Source organism: Trichoderma breve, chromosome 4, assembly GCF_028502605.1.
Source record: "Trichoderma breve strain T069 chromosome 4, whole genome shotgun sequence".
Taxonomy (NCBI): Eukaryota; Fungi; Ascomycota; class Sordariomycetes; order Hypocreales; family Hypocreaceae; genus Trichoderma; species Trichoderma breve.
Window position 1 is genome coordinate 2,829,301 of NC_079235.1, and position 21,425 is coordinate 2,850,725.

At 50.2% G+C, this 21,425-nt stretch overlaps 5 protein-coding genes across 5 annotated transcripts; 3 read left to right on the plus strand and 2 right to left on the minus strand.

Annotated features, from left to right (window-relative positions):
- Window positions 1-116: 116 nt before the first annotated feature.
- On the minus strand, window positions 117-834 carry T069G_07115 (uncharacterized protein; the record flags this gene model as incomplete). The annotated part of the gene is made up of 5 exons (XM_056174325.1): window positions 117-221; window positions 282-344; window positions 400-424; window positions 481-571; window positions 669-834. The coding sequence occupies 5 exons, from the start codon at window positions 832-834 to the stop codon at window positions 117-119; spliced, it is 450 nt and encodes a 149-aa protein (XP_056027904.1).
- A 606-nt stretch (window positions 835-1,440) lies between these two features.
- T069G_07116 (zinc-finger domain-containing protein) lies at window positions 1,441-2,049 on the minus strand (the record flags this gene model as incomplete). Its single annotated transcript, XM_056174326.1, has 3 exons — window positions 1,441-1,503; window positions 1,565-1,732; window positions 1,789-2,049. 3 exons carry the CDS (start codon window positions 2,047-2,049, stop codon window positions 1,441-1,443), a joined length of 492 nt encoding a protein of 163 aa, XP_056027905.1.
- A 369-nt stretch (window positions 2,050-2,418) lies between these two features.
- Window positions 2,419-3,225, plus strand: T069G_07117 (uncharacterized protein; the record flags this gene model as incomplete). The annotated part of the gene is made up of 2 exons (XM_056174327.1): window positions 2,419-2,802; window positions 2,881-3,225. 2 exons carry the CDS (start codon window positions 2,419-2,421, stop codon window positions 3,223-3,225), a joined length of 729 nt encoding a protein of 242 aa, XP_056027906.1.
- Window positions 3,226-6,895: 3,670 nt separating this feature from the next.
- T069G_07118 (peptidase M16) lies at window positions 6,896-10,378 on the plus strand (the record flags this gene model as incomplete). The annotated part of the gene is made up of 4 exons (XM_056174328.1): window positions 6,896-7,153; window positions 7,299-8,153; window positions 8,213-9,848; window positions 9,909-10,378. 4 exons carry the CDS (start codon window positions 6,896-6,898, stop codon window positions 10,376-10,378), a joined length of 3,219 nt encoding a protein of 1,072 aa, XP_056027907.1.
- Window positions 10,379-12,718: 2,340 nt separating this feature from the next.
- T069G_07119 (ubiquitin carboxyl-terminal hydrolase domain-containing protein) lies at window positions 12,719-17,967 on the plus strand (the record flags this gene model as incomplete). Its single annotated transcript, XM_056174329.1, has 5 exons — window positions 12,719-12,747; window positions 12,805-13,535; window positions 13,654-16,370; window positions 16,471-17,227; window positions 17,300-17,967. 5 exons carry the CDS (start codon window positions 12,719-12,721, stop codon window positions 17,965-17,967), a joined length of 4,902 nt encoding a protein of 1,633 aa, XP_056027908.1.
- Window positions 17,968-21,425: the final 3,458 nt, after the last annotated feature.

Sequence of the window (21,425 nt, forward strand, 5' to 3'; positions counted from 1 at the left end):
TATGTTGGAAAAAACATTGCGATGGTGTTTGGCGTATAGGTAAAATTGTGCAATCTTCAAAGATTACTGGCTGTCTATTTCCATACAGACCTCCGAATCAATGTCATAGACTCTTTTTATGCCTTTTCTCCCTTATCTCCCTGAATGGTGGCTATTATGTTACGGCGATGTTTGCTTGTCCTAAACTCCAGGTACCAGATTCCTTGCCATGTTCCAGTGGCCTTGTAGGAATGTTAGTTGGGCATGCTACGGGAAACGAAGGCGCAGCCGTGTCAACTTACTAGTCTGCCGTCCCTGATTGGGATAGTGACGCTGGCGCCGATGAGGGCTGATTTGATGTGAGCCTATGCGAGGTTAGATCTTTGACTTGTTGTCTATTTATTTATGGCTGAGACTCACTGGCATGTCGTCCGGGCCTTCAGCACTGTTCGTGACGGTATTAGTGCAAAATCTCATGAAGCCAATATCGATGCTACTTACTCATGGCGATACAGAGCCTCTCCCTTGGCACCAGCTTCTGGCGCAATACGATCAAGAGCGTCACTCATGTCTGCTCTAACATCCTCGTCCCCTAAAAGTCCATCATGTCAGACTTTGCACGCAATCATCTTATCATTCAGATAGCTATAGAGCTGGACGAAAAAGAAAGCCAAAAGAAAAGAACGCACAGTTCTCATTCAAGCTAAGAGCACAGCTCGTATGCTGAACAAACAGATTCAACAAGCCAACTTTGTATTCCTGAATCTCAGGCAGCGCGGAAACAATCTGATCCGTGATGAGATAAGAGCCGCGCGACTTGGCCGGCAGTGCGATTTGCTTCTGGAACCAGGTCATGGTGGCGATGGAATCTAAAGGTGGTAAGGGCGGTGTTAAGAAGATGTAGCTAAGAGGAAGAGTCCAAATATAGTGAAATGCGTTAGGAAACAAAGATATCATAAACAGTAAAATAAGGAAAATGGTTGTGATGTCGTCGAGACGCTGAGGCATTCTGAGGTTTCGATGATGTGTGAGGTGGAGACTTTGAAGCTGCTACCTCGCCGCTTTAGTGGGGTTAGTGGTTTTTGGGTGAGTGTGTGTACAAAGTACAGAAACTGGACGGACTTTGTGACATCGTCTGGCGTGCATCCTCAAGGAGTAATTGCATTAGGAGAAGATAATGTAGTAATTGAAATTAACTTAATGGCGGAATGTGAGAGGCAAGCATAAATAAGCATCACTACAATTGCATGAGTTACAGCTCACACAATCCATTACATTGCAGTAGACTCAATGTGTAAGTAGAACAACTTCACACCCCCTGGTTTTATGTACAATATGATGGCTTCTTATTTTTCTTCATTTAAACTCTTCATGACTAGTACAAAATATCTTGTGAACCGACCCAAGGCCTGTCTATGCCCAGCAGCTCAATAACCCAGATTCCCGCCTTGCTGAAGAAGTCTATTTTAGGGGGTAGGAAGTCTCGGGTAGGGATTCGAGGTGTTTTCGGTGGTGCTCGTTGGCCTATTTTGTTGTTAGCTTTTCTCCAATGTCCTATTGATTCATATTGAGCAGTCGGGCGTACGTAGGGGGTGCCGCAGTAGTTGCAGGAGGCAATTTCGGGCTTGTCGGTGTTGATGAAGATCCTTGGGTGACCAGCAGGGCCGCCGCCGCCGTCGCACGATACAATCTTGTCGTGAGTCCATGTAACAGGCACCTTGTGCACCAATTCCATAGCTGAATAGGGTTGAGGCTGCAATCACATCAATACTCTGGCCTCACACAGCAAATACCACTCGACGCTTGTACCTGAAGGGCGAAATCAGTCTGTTCGAATCGAGGACCGGTCATGGCCGTTGATCGAGGCTTCTGGCTTCGAGACCAGATAGCACCACGGTTGGGGGCCTGGCTGATGGCTTTCGAATCGGTCTCGAGGACAGCGGCCGTTTCGCTCGTGCCAGTAACAGGCGCAGATGCCTCGAGTCGGCGGGCGGAGGTGGCGAATGATCGGCTCGATGCGCGCAGGTTGCGCGTCAGCGCTTGAACCGCTCGCAATTGGGACGAGGCCATGGCTGCGACGTTTGCGATGAGATTGTGTGATCTGGACTCAAAGCCGAGCAGCAATTGCCTTGAGTTGAGGTTGGATCTGGAGGTGGGTTGAACGAACACCGGAACAAATATTGTCCGAGATCGGCAGCTGCTTTCTGCAGGCGCACGCATCGCGACAAGCTAAGGTACCCAGCAGTAACTTTTTTTTCCCTTTGGCTCTGTTGGACATTTTCAAAAACTGCAAATTCAACAGAGGCAGATTATCTGCAACACGACCCGCTTCGCAAAAAGAAGCATAACTGGTCACCGAGTTTTGGACATTTGCCAGAGGGCTTCTTCACGAAGATGGCTTCAGAAACACCCAAAGGAGTCTCTTCGAGGCTCCTAACGATGAAGTTCATGCAACGAGCTGTTGCGTCGGCTTCATCTTCGCCACAACAATCAGACGACAGCTCCCAGAACTCCAAAAAACGAAAGCTTAGACATTCAGCGACCACGGCTGCGGAAGAACGAGTTAGCGCGTTGATAGATCAGGCATCAATTAAAGCAGCTCTCGAAGACCAGGAGGCAAAACGACAGGCAGCGCTGGCCCAACACACTGCGACCGGCGCGCATTGGGTTTTGAACACAAAATTGGATAAATTGAATGCTGGCCGACCTTCAGAACCCTCTCTAAATGTCGTTTATGTCGGTTATGGAGACATCGATTCATCTAACGAGTCTGGCGGCGAAGACGCTCCTCAGAGTGGACGGACCTCGACGCGGAAACCCAAGGTAGCCGAGAATCAGGCATGTCCAAGCCTCTCCATCGCAGCCTAGAGTATAAGTTGTCCCTTGGCTGACATTTAACAGAAGCCTAGCGCTAGCAAAGACGAGCGGCCAGATGAAGAATCATCTAGTGACGATGAAGACGACGATGACGATTCAGCCCCGAAGCGCAAGAGTAGACGTTTAGATACTGGAGACAGCTCAAGTCGTTCTCAGTCGCGGTCAAGACCTCGATTCAGCGATGAATCTAAAAAGGCCAAAGACTTCCGTGAGAAGCGAAAGAAGAAGGAGGTTCGATTGAACAACATCTCTTCTATATCTGCTGGCGGCGGTGGCGGCGGTGGCAGCCAGGCTTCAATCAACTGCTATGTCTGCAAACAGCCTGGGCACAAAGCAGCCAATTGTCCCAAGGGAGCTTCCAGGAGATGACGAACAATCCTGTCCTTTTGGCCCCAGATTAGTGAGAACGGTCGTGTTCCCATTTATTGCTTATACGCATTCTGTCCCCATTGGGATACGTAATTTTCATGAGTGCAGAGGCGAGCCTCTCTGATTTATACCCGAACAGCTCATAGACAAATGCTTGCTTCAGTTAGCTGGCATCTTTTCATTTATTCCTTCATATTAGAAGCTCTGGTCTGTCGAACAGACACAACGCCGCCATATGGATGCGGCAGCCAAACAATACACAAATTCAGCCATGGGCAGCTTCTCGCCCGTACAGCATAAATCATATTGCTTATCAAGATAAAACATATAATATTATATCCATTCGTAGATAATCATAGTGAAGTTCAGGTGCATATGCTATATCCCATTTCGCTCTCTTCCGTATCTCACATTCTGATTATAGCAGAAGGCAATGCTACTGCGGGCATGGGTATGATGCTGGAGCTGGTCTGCAGGAGGCACCACTTCTCCCGTGTTATCGCAATCCCCATGCAATCTTGGTGGAATATAAGATCCTTACAATCCAATCGCGGGGCGGAGACACCATTTCCTTTATCACATACCTACATGCATGCATATCACAATACGAGAACGATGAGTAATTAATGAAATCTCTCATTACTGCTCGTCGCGGCCTTTTTTTAATCATTCACCAGTAATAAATGCCAATTACAATACTACAGCCTCCCATATCCGCAAGAATACATGTAGAGCTCTCAGTAAGCCTTGGCAATGGAACAAGGTAAGTCTACACGCATTGAAGAGTCCGATTCCCTGGCTGACGCATTGCAAATGGCACGCTATATCCGGTCTTGGTGTCACTGAACTCTAGCATAGAGAGATATTGGCCGTAAGTTGGCAATTGACTGAAAGTCAATGGCTACTCATTCAACGCTCCGGCGGCTACCTGCAGCTCAAGGGTCATAGTAAGATCATGCACCTTACTCTTTGAGTGGTAATCCTAAGCTCCAGCTGCTACCGCTACCTTCTTCGAGTATCTGCTGCTATCTATCGCTATCTTCTTCTAGCATCTGATATGATAATGGAAGTGAGTAAGAGATACTTATAAGTGCTGCGTTATATCACTTCAGGTTGACATAGGGATGGCAAACAGCCATTCCCTTCGCTTTCTTGAGACTACCGAACAACACTTTGCGATCAGGTCTGGATAAGCACTGCCGATACACGGAACGGGACCTGGCTTATGCGAGGTCGTCACACAAGGGAGACTCAGCACCCTATCTTATACGGCCTTGATGCGCTTTGCAGCGCGAATGTGTGATCTTCAAAGCCATTTGCGGGGTCCACGATCCTTCGTTGGCAGTCTGTTGTGAAGGATGAATCCACCAGGTTAGCACTGTTAGCAACCTTGCCGTACGCAGTCACCTACTTCGAGGGTCAAATCGGACCACAAAGACGCCCGCAGGAGGGTTGCGTACATATTACATGCATACGGATTGCATTCGCGCGACCCCAGGTCCAACTGACGGCCAGTATTTAGTAATATCCTCCTCCCACTTCCCCGCTATGGACCAAGAGCCATGGAAGAGCGGATTCGGACATCACAGCAGCACCTAGCTAGGTCGCTTGTCCAGGAGGCGAAGCCAATAGTGCTAATGAGCAATAGATCGTCTTTAGCTTGCTCAGGCTTCAATCACCCGTGTGTCAAAGCTCGACGGTGTTACTGTGCCGCAACCAAGAAGCGAGCGAGCACACGATCAAATGTCACGGAAAGCTCCTAGACTCTGTGCCAGTGGATATGGCACATGAGCCCTTGACTCGGCTTTCCTTCCAAGCATTGCCCGCTGGCTGTGGAGCTGCGGGCACAACAGACGAAACCCGCGTTGATCAGAGAATCTCTTACGATGGCCATGGCTCGGTTTGACAACCCTGATGGGCCGGTGGCACCCTCGCAGCCCATAGGATCGTTGACGTGTCAAATAGCCATCTCTTTGCCTTATGCATGGCCGTGGCCTAAGCTCACTGACCCAAGTAAGCAGATCAGATCGCAACCCTGACCTCTGTGTTTAGCGCGCCCCTCTTCACGGAGTCCAAGCAGACATACCCGTACTCGTACTTGGGAGGCTGTGAGCGACCTGCCGAGGGAATCCTCGGCGTCTACTCAACGCTCTGTGGTTGGACAGCCCCCCGCTGTTATCATGCCGTGGGACGTCTGAGCAAAATGTTTGCCCATCACCAGGAAGTTATCAGGCACAAGTTCACGCTGAGACCAACGGCAATCCCTGCTCCGAGTACGACCAGGACAAAGCCCACCGCTGAACGACTAGTGGGAGCTTTGGGAGAGAATCATACCCACTGCGAATCCGCATCCAAGACGGTGGAAACGAGACGGGGAGCGCGCCATCTTGCTCCCCACACCCCTTGCAGGATCACAAAAGCTTTGGCTTTTCACGTCTCCTTTGCTGTGCATCATAGACTACTGGGACTGACCCTGCGGAGCCAATGACAGTTGTGTCACCACATCCCGAAGCACAATCCCAACAAACAACGGCGGCATTCGACCTGCTGGCCCCATGATTTGTCGTCCAGAAATGCCACCTTGTACATAATGGCAACATTTTAGTTTCCCTTGGCTTCATCTTAGGACCAGCTACTCCGTGCTGGGAAGCAAGGAAGAGCATCTTTGCCTGGGGAATATGAAGGCGGCAAAAGACATGCATGATTATTGCACGCTGGTCCCCTAATAGCCCGTTACAACCGGTGGCAAGTTGCGCAGTGTGTGAAGTTGTAAACACCATGTACAATGACCAGTCGATGAGATGAGCTTCCACAAAGAAATGTATGTAGCACGGTTAGTTGGGCGATCCAAAGGGAAGCAAATCCTCCAGGTATAAATAATCTTTCGTCCGCTTCCGTCTTATGGAAGTCTCAAAGGGGGACTGTGAGGAACGAGCTTGAAAGGGGAGCTTCTTTCACCCTCAGATCGTGTAAGCAAGCAAATAAGCAACAACAGCTTCTCAGCAGCCCGCTTCGGACAGGGTGTTCCAGGCATCTGACAAAGTACGCAATCAACGTAACAACTCTTGCCATCTCACAAAGCCCACGCTACCAATGCCTCGGTACTGTGTATATGCAGGACTTGTTGAAGCAGCTGCGTCCGCTATATAAGACTGATTACATGTACTGGTCCAACTTTTGCCGAAGACCTTTGTCCCTTCTACAACCCTCTTATTTCTCCTTCTCTTGCTGCCATTACTCCTACAGTACCATTTCCTCTTCTTCTTGTTCATCACCCTCTTTTCTCGTTGCATTCCCACCAATCTCGATCCTGAGAAACACCCGCTGAAACACAAACCTCTAACCCACTGCAGTCAGCTCCATTTCGGTGATTTTCCCGATCCTCTTTTTGTCGAAACCGTCCGGCACCTAAACCTGGGTGGCGCACCCCCACTAGCAAACTACGAGCCTCACACCGCAACGGGTCTTCGATCAGTCAGCCTACAGCCGCCACCTCCAAAACCAATCACCCATACGATCCTTTTAGTTCCCTGGGCTGAACATCCTCTCTCTCCTTTCCGAGGCTTGTCGGCACCTATTCATTGCTGCCGCGTCTGTTGATCTTTTGGCACTGGACATTGGACACTGGACTCTTTGTTATCCGCACGCCTCACCAACACAAACCCCCGCAATGCAGCGTGTGCCGGCGCCGGTCAAGGCTGAGGCCCAAGCCCCCAGTCGCCAATCGCCGGTCGTTGTCCTGAGCGACAGCCTCGAGAAGCCCTCGCTGGATGACCGCGATTACCGCGTGGTGCGGCTGGAAAACGAGCTCGAGGCTCTGCTGGTTCACGACCCTGAGACGGACAAAGCCAGCGCCGCTCTTGATGTCAATGTGGGCAACTTCAGCGACGAGGATGGAATGCCGGGCATGGCACACGCGGTTGAGCATGTAAGTCGCGTCTCCTGTTCTTGTTGCTTTCTTTTGGACTTGATTGGGTTCTTTTGGTTCCTACTCCTACACTGCAATTGCCGTATCTTACCAATTGTGCTTCTTGCGAGCCAACACTTGTGGGCTAACACTGGAGCCGTTGTAGCTTTTGTTCATGGGCACGAAAAAGTTCCCTATCGAAAATGAGTACAGCCAGTATCTCTCTGCCAACTCTGGCAGCTCCAATGCGTATACAGCCGCCACTTCGACCAACTACTACTTCGACGTCGCGGCCAAGCCGGCCAACGACCAAGACCCGTCAGATACCAACCCCTCACCACTCCGTGAGGCCCTCGATCGCTTTGCGCAGTTCTTCATAGAGCCGCTCTTTTTGTCCAGCACCTTGGACAGGGAACTTAAAGCTGTTGACTCGGAAAACAAGAAGAATCTGCAGAATGACACCTGGCGCCTGCACCAGCTCGACAAGTCTCTGTCAAATCCGAAGCACCCTTACTGCCACTTCTCCACTGGCAATCTAGAGGTGCTCAAGACTCTCCCTGAAGCCAGTGGGATCAATGTCAGAGACAAGTTCATTGAGTTTCATGCCAAGCACTACTCTGCCAATCGCATGAAGCTTGTCATTTTGGGCCGAGAGCCTCTCGATGTACTCCAGAAATGGACTGTCGAGTTCTTCTCCGGCATTGCCAACAAAAATCTAGCCCCCAACAGATGGACAGACGAGCTCCCTTTCCGACCGAGCGATATTGGCATCCAATGGTTCGCTAAGCCAGTCATGGATACCAGAGAGCTAAACCTCTGCTTCCCCTTCATTGACGAGGAGTACCTGTACGAATCTCAACCTAGTCGATATTGCTCTCACCTCATTGGCCATGAGGGACCCGGCAGTATCATGTCATATATCAAAAACAAGGGCTGGGCCAATAGCCTATCTGCCGGCGCTTACCCCATCTGCCCTGGCACACCAGGTGTCTTTGAAGTCCAGATCCGATTGACGGAAGAAGTAAGCCTAGCTCCTTGCTCTGAGCGATTGATAACCTCTCTAACAACTTGATACTATAGGGCCTTAAAGTATATCCCCAAATCATCAACATCTTTTTCCAGTACATTGCTCTCCTTCGCGAAGCTCCCCCTCAAGAATGGATATTCCAGGAGCAAAAGGGCATGGCCGATGTAGATTTCAAATTCAGACAAAAGACTCCTGCCAGCCGGTTCACTAGCAGAGTCAGTTCTGTGATGCAAAAGCCCTTGCCGCGAGAGTGGCTATTGAGTGCCCACAGCCGCCTACGAGCATTTGACTCGAGGCTTATCGAGCAGGTTCTATCCAAGATTCAGCCAGACAATCTTCGTCTTTCAGTGGTGTCACGCACTTTCCCGGGCACTTGGGACCAGAAGGAGAAGTGGTATGGTACAGAGTATTCATGCGAGCAGATTCCTGCGGATCTGATGGATGATTGGAGGCGTGCCATGGCCACTCCCAGCCAGAAGCGACTGCCAGAGCTACACTTACCTCACAAGAACAACTTCATTCCCAGCAAGCTCGAGGTGGAGAAGAAGGAGGTATCAGAGCCTGCATTGTCTCCTCGGATCCTGCGAAATGATGCAGAGGCTCGCACCTGGTGGAAGAAGGATGACACCTTCTGGGTTCCCAAGGCAAATGTCATTGTGAGCCTGAAGAATCCCATCATTTACGCCTCTGCCCAGAGCAGCGTCAAGGCTAGACTGTTTACGGAGTTGGTGAGAGATGCATTGGAGGAATACTCGTATGACGCAGAACTTGCAGGACTTGAGTACACGGTGTCAATGGATTCTCGAGGCTTGTTCCTCGACATTTCGGGATACAACGATAAGCTTCCGCTTCTTCTTGAGCATGTCGCCGCGACCCTGAGAGACATTACCATCAAGGATGCTCGCTTCGCCATTGTCAAGGAACGTCTTACCCGCGGTTACGACAACTGGCAGCTTCAATCTTCGTATCAGCAAGTGGGAGATTACACATCTTGGCTCAACGCAGAAGGTGACTACCTGGTAGAGGAGCTTGCCGTGGAACTGCGAGATGTCACTGCAGATGACGTTCGACAGTTTCAGAAGCAAATGTTGGCCCAGATGCACGTCGAGGTCTACGTACACGGAAACATGTACAAGAGTGAGGCTCTGAAACTAACCGACATGATTGAGTCTACTCTGAAGGCCCGCGTCTTGCCCAAGTCTCAGTGGCCCATCATTCGTTCACTCATCTTACCCCCTGGGTCAAACTACGTCTACAAGAAGACGCTGAAAGACCCCGCAAACGTCAACCACTGCGTTGAAACATGGCTGTACGTGGGCGATAGGGGTGACCGAGTGCTTCGCGCCAAGACTCTTCTTATTGATCAGATGATGCACGAGCCCGCATTCGACCAGCTCAGGACGAAAGAGCAGCTTGGATATATTGTCTTTGCCAGCATCCGCAATTTTTCCACCACCTGCGGCTTCCGCTTCCTGATTCAGAGCGAGAGGACTCCTGATTACCTGGACAGGCGTATCGAGGCCTTTTTGGTCCGCTTTGGAGAGACTCTCCAGAAAATGACGGATACCGAGTTTGAGGGCCACAAGCGAAGCTTGGTCATCAAGAGACTTGAAAAGCTGCGTAATCTCGACCAAGAGACTTCAAGACATTGGGCCCAAATATCTAGCGAATATTACGACTTTGAGCAAGGTAAGCGACATGATTGACCCTAACAATATGCGCGAGATACTAACGTGTTATAACCTATAGCTCAAGAAGATGCTGCCCACGTGAAGCCGCTTACAAAGGCTGAAATGCTGAGCTTCTTTGACAAATACTTTAGCCCATCTTCTAGCAGTCGAGCCCGTCTTTCGGTTCACTTGTATGCTCGGGGGTCTAACGAACTGGATTTGAAGCTTGTGGACCTCCTGAAGAACTTGGGACTGGAAGATATTCCCAAAGAGAGCCGAGCGAGCCTCGACTCATTGGAAGGACATCTCAAGGCGGAACAATCAGTTCCCGATGATAAACGCGCATCTCTCCTCTCCAAGGCCAAGGAGCTCGGACTACCTCAAACCGCTCCTGAAGTTGAGGGAACAGATAGCGATGTCGAAGCGGCCATAGATGCGGCAATAGAGATTACCGACGGCCGACAGTACAAGGCTGGTCTTCAGGCAAGCTCTGGTGCTCGCCCCGTTAAGGAGCTTACCGAGTTCGAAGAGGCCGATTCAAAGCTTTGAAACACCGCGGCATTTTGATGAATTACGATGATTTTCCAATTATTCAAAACAAATAAGGAAAAGGAAACCTGATAGATGTTTGATGCTGCACAAGCAAAGGGGATTTCCTTGGGGAGAGGTGGACGGGGCATTAACTACAAGTACATATTTTAGAGCTTTTCTACATCTCTCCCTCCTTCTCCTGTTTTAGGGGTCTGGGACACGAGAAAGAAGAGCGGCGGATTTTGAGGTTGTTGTTGCTTGAGTTGCTGTTTTGCCCAAGGATGCCTTAGATAGCCACTTACTGGGTTTGCCTGGACACTCGCCTCGTTTGGTAAAAAAGACAACTATATAGGTAGTAGACTCGACTTCTTGTACGGAAGAGGAGGTTGTTGTACAGAACTTGTATTGCTAGAAAATCACCGGTTAAGACTACCTCTTTTTCACTGTGCTCATGCTCGTAACAAGGCTCTTAGAAAGAGTCAGGATATCCTAGAAGGGCCTCAAGTACTCGTATCGGGCATATTAGACAATTCAGAGTTTCCCTGACATCTCACTCAGCTATTTGATGACCAAGTTCCAAGCCAGTCAGGCTAGGCACGGATACGCCGTGTGTCTAGTACAGAGACCTGAAAATCTCTGCAGGCCGGCGCATCGAACCGTCTCTCCCTGAATCCGGCAGACGCCAGCAACCGCCACAGTGTTGGCGTCACTGGAACTGCTAATTACTAAGGTAACCTGGAAATTATGTAGGTACCTAGTAGTTTACAGAAGCCTCGTATTACCAGGTAAAAAGTAACATGACAGCCCTATAAAGTTTAAGATACAAGTACCAATGTTTGATGCAAGGAGGCTTGAAAAGCAAGAGGAACGACGCCATGTGCGTGTGACAACGGATGCCTGAATGTTCGCAAAAATTGCCATGTGCTTGCGGCATCCATTCTCGTATAATCTACTTTTCGTCCGCCTCTCCTGATTGACGATGGTAATGTGTCTTTTCGTACTTGAATACTATATCGATTCGTAATTCATCGGTACCTAGTTCCTCGATGATAAATGGGCGAAGTCAATCAATTACAAATAGAAGATTCCGAAAGCGTTTGCCACCATTCCCAGAGAACAACTTGAAGATTCCAGATAGAGCATGTACCGGAGTCTACACACAAATGTACCAGCCGTGATATATCCGCCACGGCAGTTGAGAATTCAGGCGCCCTGCTGGCTCTGTGCGCTGGCCATGCCGGCTGATGAATTATGGATTCACTTGAACCCTTGCCTGGGTCGTTTAGTGGGCGGCTGTTGGACGAGTGTGGGGATTTGTCTCGCCCTGTCTGCAGCTAAAAAGTACAGGCACACAAGTAATACAGTCCGGATTACAGCCCTCTTTTTTTCGGTGCTCTCTTATGGATTTTTTTCAAAGTTAGTGAAAGGGAGCACCTTAAGGTATCTTAGGTAGATAGACCAGTGAAAAGTTGATGTGGCTTGGTTTTATTTTTTTACTAGTATGAATTCCATGTGTTTTGTCTTTTTTGCTTCGTTCTGGCGGCTTCGAGTATTGTGACATGTATCTGTAGGCTGCCACAACCACAATCACAACAAATTTTAGCTGGAATCATCCAGACCATCAGCGACGTTGACTCAATTTCTACCTTCCCCATCATCGGTGCCTCTGCTTTTTATCCATCAATACCCTTGCCATCATCTTTTGCATTCACAGCTGGGCCAACACTCTCTAGTGGTTCGCGGCTGGGTTACGTACAAAACGGGGCCCTAACCAGATCCCGCTGTTCCTCTTTCGCTTCGCTCAATTTTTTTTCTTCCCTCTTCCTTCTTCGATTCACTTCTAGGTATTATTCCTTCGCCCTCCTTTTGTTTCTGTTTTTGGCCTGATTCACCTGCTAAAGCGGCACAACCTGCAGGCACGCGCAGGCATACGTACCCATACGTATTGATCCTTTTTTTTGGCTGTCTGTCTGTCACCTCTCGCCAGGCACAGGCCACGGATTTACAGGCACTCCCACAGGTAGGTCAGGCACCGCGGCACAAGAACACTGCGCTATGCCCAGTCCAGCATCCACCAGCTCATGCTGTGTTGCATCAAGCCTCGGGTCGGGTACATTTGCATCGAGTATTCGCCGGAGTATTTGTTGTGTTCAGTTCTGCCGTTGCTCTGCCCAGCTGCCCTTGCGCTGCTCCCGGCACTGTACTCGCAGATACCCCGGCGGTACTTGTGCTGTGACGTCTTTGCCCCTTCGAGCCGCTGGGAAAAAAGTCCAGAAATAGCTGACAAGACGCCCCACACAGCCCGTCAAACACCGCCTCTACTCGCACGAAACAACGCCGCCCGCCTCCACTGCCCCGATGTCCGGTGGCCCTGCTTCCAGTCTTCTGTCTGGCTGATTCTGTCAACCCCTCGAAGGCGACGGTCTGCTGTGTCCTGTGTCTAGATGCAAGGCCTTCCCCATCGCCTCCCTCGACCACTCGCTCTCCCCGTTTCCCCCAGAGCTGCCCGGGCAGCTCACTGTCAAGACGTCTTCCTCAAAGAAGAGAAAGCTTGCCCGTCCCTTGACGCTCGATCTTGACGACCCGACCTCTCCATCACCAGACACCGCCATCCCCTCGTGCGAGCCCGACGACGACGCCGCCCTCTCCTTTTCCGCCACGCCCATAGCCTCCGGGCTTGAAGCGCCGCTCTACGTCCGTGCCGGCTCCATCACTGCCTCCAGCGTGCCCCCGCGCCTTCAGACCCAGGCCCAAGCCCACGTCAACTCGTCTCTCGTCTCTGCCGACTACGCCTCGTCCGTTGCCTCGTCCCCCGGCGCGTCCTTCTATCACGAGACTTCCATCGATAGCAGCGAAAGAGGAGGGGACGACGCCGCTTCCGTGCAAGCCTACGCCAGGAGCCAGTCGCCGTTCCTCATCTCCAAGAGGGCTATCATGAACGGAGATGCTGAGCTGCCCCAACGTTCATCCTCTCCGCTAAAACGACGAGCCTCCAGCATGGATCCCGAAACCATCCCGGACAAGAACATCGATGCTGCCAGCAGCACCGGGGACGTGGAGATGGCATCCTCCTCCCACCCCTCGGCGGAGCTGCCCCGCGCCATGAGCGTTGACGTTGTTGAAGTCACGGATTCAGAACCGCTGACCAACGGTACCGATACCTCTTCTGCTCAATGTAAGTTGTGGTGTATTCTAAACTAGAAACTTCCCACAAAAACGATGAAATTTGTTTTTGAGAAGGGAAATACTCCACGTTGCACGGTTACTAACGCCTACCTTTTTCCCCATTATAGCTGCCCCTCCTCCCCCACTCATTGAGCAGGTCAAGATAATTGAAATGCTACTCAAAGCTTCAGCAGAAAAGCTGCCAAAGGAGGGTGATAAAGCCTACCTTGTATCGCGTACATGGGTTGACAAAGCTTTGTCATTACGCTCGGGCAAGGCGGACACGGCCGAAGTGTCATTGGGCCCAGTCGACAACTCGGATATCATAGAGCAAGTCATTCAAGAGCCTGGCCGTGAAGATTTCGTTCGCCTCAAGCCTGGTCTTGATCAACAATCATTCGAGCTCTTCCCCGAAGATGCCTGGAGTATGGTCATGGAGTGGTATGGCATGGAAGAGGGGCAAAAACCCATCGTCCGAACGGCTATCAATACTGCTGTCGATGCTCAGTCCCCGACCGAAGTTGTCTTTGAGCTTCACCCCCCTATTTTCCGTGTGCATCGCCTGTGGTCTGAGCTCAGCCCGCTACCAATCGAGCAGTCCCTCAAAGCCGAGAATCCCCCTCCTCTGGCTCTGGCCAGAAGCCGCAAATATCATGCCCAGACATTTATTAAGGATATTAAACGGCTTGCCGGCATTCCACCTGACCGCAAGATTCGACTTTTCGTGGTGAACACGGAGCAGCTCGGAACGAGCAATGCCCAACCTCCGGCTGCCCTAACAACGCCGCCCGATTCTCCTGGTCGCGATCAAGCTGCGGAAGGCGCGGCAAATTCTTCCTGGTCACATTTGCTCCTTGACGTTCCTTCGTTCGCCAGCGTCCGGAATGCCAGACGGCAAGCAGCCCTTGAAGATCACACCGTAAACCCCAACTACAATGGCTCCGCCTCGATTCAGCTCTTCGACCTAGTGACCGATGAGACCCTCGTTGTTGATGAATTGGTTGACAAGAACCTCTGGGTGAGCACCTGCACGAGTCGGTCACTCGAAAAGGCAATTCCCACGCGAACCAATAACACCGCGCTGTCCAAGAGTTTGAGCAACCGGAGCAGCCCCAGCTCATCAGATGGGCCCGCCACTCGTGGCAGGATGCAGAAGAAGAGAAACGGTCGAAGCCTTGGCGCTGTGGGCTTGCAGAATCTTGGAAACACTTGCTACATGAACTCGGCGCTGCAGTGCCTCCGTGCCATAGAAGAATTGTCCAAATATTTTATGACAGGGACTTTCTCTACCGAACTCAACAAGACCAATCCTCTAGGCTATAACGGAAGAGTCGCTATGGCCTACAACGGGCTGTTGAAAGATATCTATGACGAGGGCAGGGGCTCTGTAGTCCCTAGGGATTTTAAGAGCACTGTTGGCCGCGTTCGATCCACCTTTGCTGGTTGGGGCCAGCAAGACTCGCAGGAATTTCTCGGATTCCTTCTCGATGCCCTCCAGGAAGACCTCAGTCGCATCAAGAATAAGCCATACATTGAGAAGCCAGATTCTACAGATGACATGATCAACAACCCAGCGGCAATCAAAGAGATGGCAGACAAAGTGTGGGATATTACCAAAAGACGAGACGATTCCGTTATTTTCGATCTGTTCACTGGAATGTACAAGTCGACCCTCAAATGTCCCGTGTGCAGTAAAATTAGCATCACATTCGACCCCTTCAACAACTTGACGCTACCCTTGCCCGTTGAGAACATGTGGGCCAAGACTGTTACATTTTTCCCTCTTAATGACGTTCCCGTCAAGTTTGAGATTGAGCTGTCCAAGCATAGCTCGATTGAGACTCTCAAGTCTTTCTTGTCAATTCGCACAGGTGTACCGGTGAATCGTCTTATGGGGGCCGAAGAGTTCAAGGATAAGTTCTTCAAAATCTACGAGAACAGCGGAGACATATCAGAGGAGATAGGCACTTCCGATGTTGCGACCTTCCACGAGTTGGAGGCCGTGCCTACCAACTGGCCCGCCAAGGGCTATCAAAAGAAGCCTCGTTCAATGTTGGATCTCGACGACACTCCACCTGAAACCACCGATGAATGGGATGACCCCAGGTATGAGAGAATGGTGGTGCCAGTTCTCCACCGAAGGCCACAAAGCTCCAGTAAAGTGACTGAAGGCACCTCTCCGCCGCACTTCATCATCTTGACAAGGGAAGAAGCGTCAAACTATGACATTATCAAGCGCAAGGTATTGGAGAGAGTGGCAACCTTCTCGACCTGGTCAAAGTTCAACCAGCTGCCAAGCACTGAAGGCTCAGACGCAGCCGAGGCTGACATGGTCATCACCACTGCATCTGACGCCGACTCTTCTGCAGACGCTAAGGTTGTAGCAAAATCTGTCGAGGGAGAAGATGACATGGTCGACGTGACCATGAAGGACGCGCAGGCTACTGCTAATGCCATGCCTCCTCCTGAGCTACCTCTACCTAACCAGCCACAGATTCTTCGTCAGTTCAACACTCAGCGTCCCAAGTTTGTCCAACCCGGCGAGTTCCTTGACCCGGAACTCCAGACCCTCTTTGAGTTCAGCTACTTTGCCGCCACGGCAGATGGCCCTGTTCCAACCGGTTGGTCGAACGTTGATAACAATAGAACTCTTCCAAAACTCGCGGATCGCATCCCAGAACCACTCATTAAGGAGGACGAAGACCAGGCAAGCCCCGAAAGCTGGAACAGCACCGCCTCTGGCAACGAGGAAAGCAGTAATGAGGACGAGAGCCCTCAACAGGAGTCTGTACAGACACGCATGGCGGACGAGTCTGATGAAGAAGATTTGCCTCACGGCGCCCGGGTAAGTTTCTCTCATACCTTTATCTTCGTAGCTTTTAATCGGATTCCCCTTTCATTAATCCCTTGAGTGAGGATTTGCTGACTGGTGTTGATGCATATAGCAATTGGCTCAAACTCGTGGTAACCGACCACCTGCTCAGAAGATCGCAGGTGGACGAAAGAAGTTCAAGAATCATAAAACATACGGTAAAAAGGGCAACAAGCGTCGCGACAAGCAAATGCGGGCTGGTAAGCACGCGCAGCGCTCACCAGTCGTCGATTCCGAGCCGACGCCCCCAGCAGTTGCTGACGGCGGTCCATTAATTCGACTCCAAGAGGGCATTGTAGTGGATTGGACTGAGGAGGGCTGGGAGACGGTGTTTGGCTACACTGGCAAGAAGCAGGATGCAAGTCAGGGAGCTAAGACCTTTGTCGATCTTGAAACCGTCAATGACCCTGCCCTTAAGATCAACCAGAGACGGCGCCAAACTCGTAGGTCCCGAGGCATCACCCTAGAGGAGTGTTTGGACGAGTTTGAAAGAGCCGAGGTTTTGTCGGAGCAAGACATGTGGTATTGCCCGCGATGCAAAGAACACCGAAGAGCCAGCAAGAAATTTGACCTCTGGAAGACACCGGACTACTTGATTTGCCACCTAAAGCGCTTCAGTAGCTCTGGATGGCGACGAGATAAATTGGATGTTCTGGTTGACTTCCCCATTGAGGGACTCGATCTCTCCTCAAGAGTCATTCAAAAAGAAGATGGAAAGGAAGAGATTTACGACCTGATTGGCGTTGATGACCACTACGGAGGGCTGGGCGGAGGTCACTACACCGCGTATGCGAAGAACTTTGTCGATGGGCGGTGGTATAATTACAATGGTAAGTCTCGGGTCTCGGGCGATTCTACGAGCGAGAAAATAAAGATGGACAAGGGCTAATTTTTGATACTAGATTCTTCCGTTTCAGCAGTTTCCGACCCTTCGTCGGTGGTGACGAGCGCAGCATATCTGCTTTTCTACCGTCGCCGGACCAGCGGCCACCTGGGCGGTCCGCGATATGCTCAAATCTTTGAAAAGTACAATACGGATACGAGCGCCGATGACGAAGGCGAATCTGCCGACGACGACAGTCTTGGCCGAGGCTCGCCTTTGAAGGTTGGCGTTACTCACACCACAATCAAGTCTCTATCTGATAGCCAGGACGGAACTCTACCACCATATGAGGAGGCAATCCGTAGCATCGAAGACGAAGGTTTGGGTGCTTCAAGCAACTTCCAAGCAGCCGGCCCAAAATCTCTCGACATGACACAGAGTTGGAGCTTTAGCGGGCTCGATAACAGTGGAGCAGAGGGATCTACAGCCGCCGAGTATGCCAGCGATGACGCACAATTCGACTCATCTGGCGATGAGCGGAGCGGCTCTAAGGGAGACTTGTTTGAAGCCGATGCTCATATGACATCGGCCGATTCTGCCAATGGAATTGTGGACGGAGAAGCATCATTTCCTGCGGACGCCCACGAGGATGTTTTGACGGTGCCTACGGGACCCCCCAGTGGCGACGATGAAGACGAAGTTACCGAAATCCACCTGGAGGGCGACAATGCCGCTCGGGCTGAGTGAAATGATGACATAACGAAGAGTTGGTGGATGAAAACATGAGATATGAATACGGTTCAAACGACTATGGCGCGTACATAGGTAGACATTTTGTGTGAACCGTGGATAAATGTGAGATGACTATGGTCAACAGGCTGAAAAGAAGAAGAAAAGGAGCGGGGACAGTATACATATGGATGCACACAACCACACACACATGCTGGACGTGCAGATAGAACTTAGATGACGATGATCCCTCTTGAGACCGGACAAGATGGGACGGCATTTGCCGCATGAATTGACGATTATATGTACATAGTATGCATTACGGTGGCTTGAAATTGGAGATGGAGGGCAAAGGATGTCATCGCATGCTCAGTGCATTGCATTACCACTTTGGCACATAGTGGTGGCCATTGTACTTAGACACAAGTACTTGATATTACAGTATTTTGATAATCGGGAAGGGATCCACCACTTTCTAAGCCCGTCGTGAACTTTTCTACCGTCCCATTGTAGCTGTCGTCACAAATGATGTATCATATGCCTTGGCTATGTGGATAGGATATGTTGTGCGGGTTCTGGTGGGCGATCTGGGGAAGAGGCGGCAGGGATTGGAAAAGCGGATGAAGCAAGAATTAGCGAGCATGCGAGAATATAGCAGTAGCCGAAATAAGTGTCTGGGCTTTATAACATGGAATCTAGATGAAAGAATGTCTGTGTTGTGGGATCCCAAGTTATCGTTCCCCAAGTACTTTACGCCAGATATGCACCTCAGCGTAGGGCCACTACAGCTTCTCATCTGCGCTCCACTAATATGCATTTCAGCTCTGTTGAAGCAGATGTTTGTAACTCGAACAAGGTGACTAACGAAACCCAACAGCACTCAACTAAGACGCTGCCTAACCCAGGGAGACACCATAGAGCTACATGTATAAGTATTAATGGTTGCTCGGCCTTCAAGTCAATCCAGATACTACACAAATAGTATTGTCAATCAAGCTTAATACTGCAATTAACGACACCATATTCGCAGGCTCTCTAAATTCCCGGTCTCCCAAGCTTAACAGAAGAATGCCGTCTTCAATTCCTTACGATCCTAGCCTTGTGATGGACCTACACGCAGTAGCCCCCAAGAACGTCGAAGAGGCTGATAATGACGCCGTTCAGCAGACTAAGAATGAAGAGCACGATAAAAAAACAGCGTCCTCTGACTCGGGTTCGTCTTTGATTCCCCGCCGCGATATCTTACATGACATATATATGGAGCTGTGTCTGATTTAAGGCCCTCTATATCGGGGATCCATCAGCTAATGCCGAATTCAGAACAAGAGAAGCCCGACAATCAGCAGTAAAAGAGAGGTAGGGCTTCGCTAGCTTGCGGCATCTAGCTTGCGGCATCTGACAATGGGAAAATCGATGGGGGGTGACCGAGATTCTGGGCCTCTGGGCAGCTGAACGAGTCGGAAGGCCCAGAGGGGTTGGCATGCTTCAGCCTCATCAACAATAGATCTGGAGCCCGAAGTAGAGTTCAGCTTCGGACTACTCCGAGAGTTATTGATTATATGGTATTTCAAAGCTTGAATACTAATCACACGCCCTGTGAGATCGAGGAGAAGCTCTAATCCAAACAATACCTGAACACTACGTATTCTTGCTTCAGTTCATAGGTACTATACTACTAAACTTTGATATCGAACCCGTAACACTATGGATGGCGATCAATATGGCGTGAGTGATCAAGTCAGCGTGGATCTACGAGAACTTAGAGCCATAGATGTGAACGAAAGAGGTAAAATGATAGAGATGATTAGCCAACATTACTAGTTTGGATGATTTCAAATCAATGGTGTTTGGTGGGCGAATTGTGTATGTAGGGTAAGACGGATAGAAACGATTCCTTGTGGCACGATTGCACGATTCAGTGCACTTCTACTTTTGTTTCATCCATTCATTCTTTTTGGGAACGCGATATCAATTTTGTAGCATATGTACTCGTTCGTGTAATACTCTTATGAGTATCAATGAGAGGTTGTATTCAACTAGACAAGCGAGCTTCAAAAGCACTGCTATTCTTATCCTGCCCCTTGTTTCACTGCAAGCAAGAAGCTTGTCTAGGATTAGAAGGCTGCAAAAATAGGTTATCGTGTTTCGGAGATGGATCGGGTTTGGAGAGAGGGGGGGAGAGATCGACTGGGGCTTTTGCCCAGAACAATTTGGAAGAAAAAGAACAAAAAGCCTTAGTAGTCTAGATGGATTAGTAGATGGTGGATCAGCAAAAGAGAAAGACAGAGGAGAAGAACCGCCGGCTTCATTTGCGGGCGCTGTATGGGGCCCTGGATGGATTTTCCAGTTTTGGAGGGATTTGAAGGGGACCTTAGCAAGCGCGGCTCGTTTAGACATTGGGTCGCACTTTTGAAGCGGGCTATTTTGGACACGGAGAAAGAGGGGAAAGGGGGGAAGATGGGATGGTGCAAGTTAATGCCGAGGGAGATTGATTGAATTGGTGATAAGCGAGCACTTTGGGGAATTTGCATCCCTGGTGAAAATGGGGGGAGAAGCCACAAAAAAGCATGTGGTTTTCGCCTGTCTTGTGCGTGAAGCCAAGGGAGTAAGCAATACAGGCTTCATAGCCTCTCCGGCGCGAACACGATAAGAGCAACGCCCGGGTATGAGTAGCGTGTCAGCCCATGCGTTTTGAGTCTGGGATGTAACTCGAATTTTCAGATTTCAGATTTCTCAGACTCAGACTCGGACTGAGACTTGAGCGCACCGAGTCCATGTAGCCAAAAAAGCGTGCAGATGGTATGCATTTCGTGGACCGTTGTGAGTGGCTGCATCTGTGTAAACGAACATTCTACCGCTACTAGCTACATACGAGTACCGTAGTAGTGCTACCGTACAAGCACTCGCTCGTTTTACAAGGGAATCAATGATACGCTGATGAATAGACTCGCAAGGATTGGCCTACACCGGCCACGCGACGCAGGGCGAACATGCAAGGGAAAGACGCTCTAGCTTTGCCACATCAGAGCAACAAAAGCCCCAGATGACGATATAGAAAACTGGCGCCATCAGATTTTGGAAGGGGGCAAAAAAGAATGCAAGGGAAAGTCCGGAGCCGGGCCTCAGAAAGCAGGGCCACGGAAGTTGGGAAAAGATTGCGGAGTACAGTATGCAGCAAAGTTGGTTTTAGTACAGTAAGGGCACTGCAATGGAACCTCTTTTTTTTTTCTTCGAAAATGGGGGCCCCTCCCCGATTTTTGGGTGATGGACGGGCTTCTCCGTGGTCCGGCGACAGAATTACGAATCAGGGCAAGGGCTGTCTCTCTCTCTGCGCGTTGAGTGAGGGTTTGATAATAGGGACGTGTAATGGGAATCGGGTACTAATCGATGAGCGCGTAAGGAGTAGACGCGAAGATGGATTAGAATAGAAAGAAGAAAAATCCCGAACTCCCGGGATCAGGGTGGTAAGCGTGGAA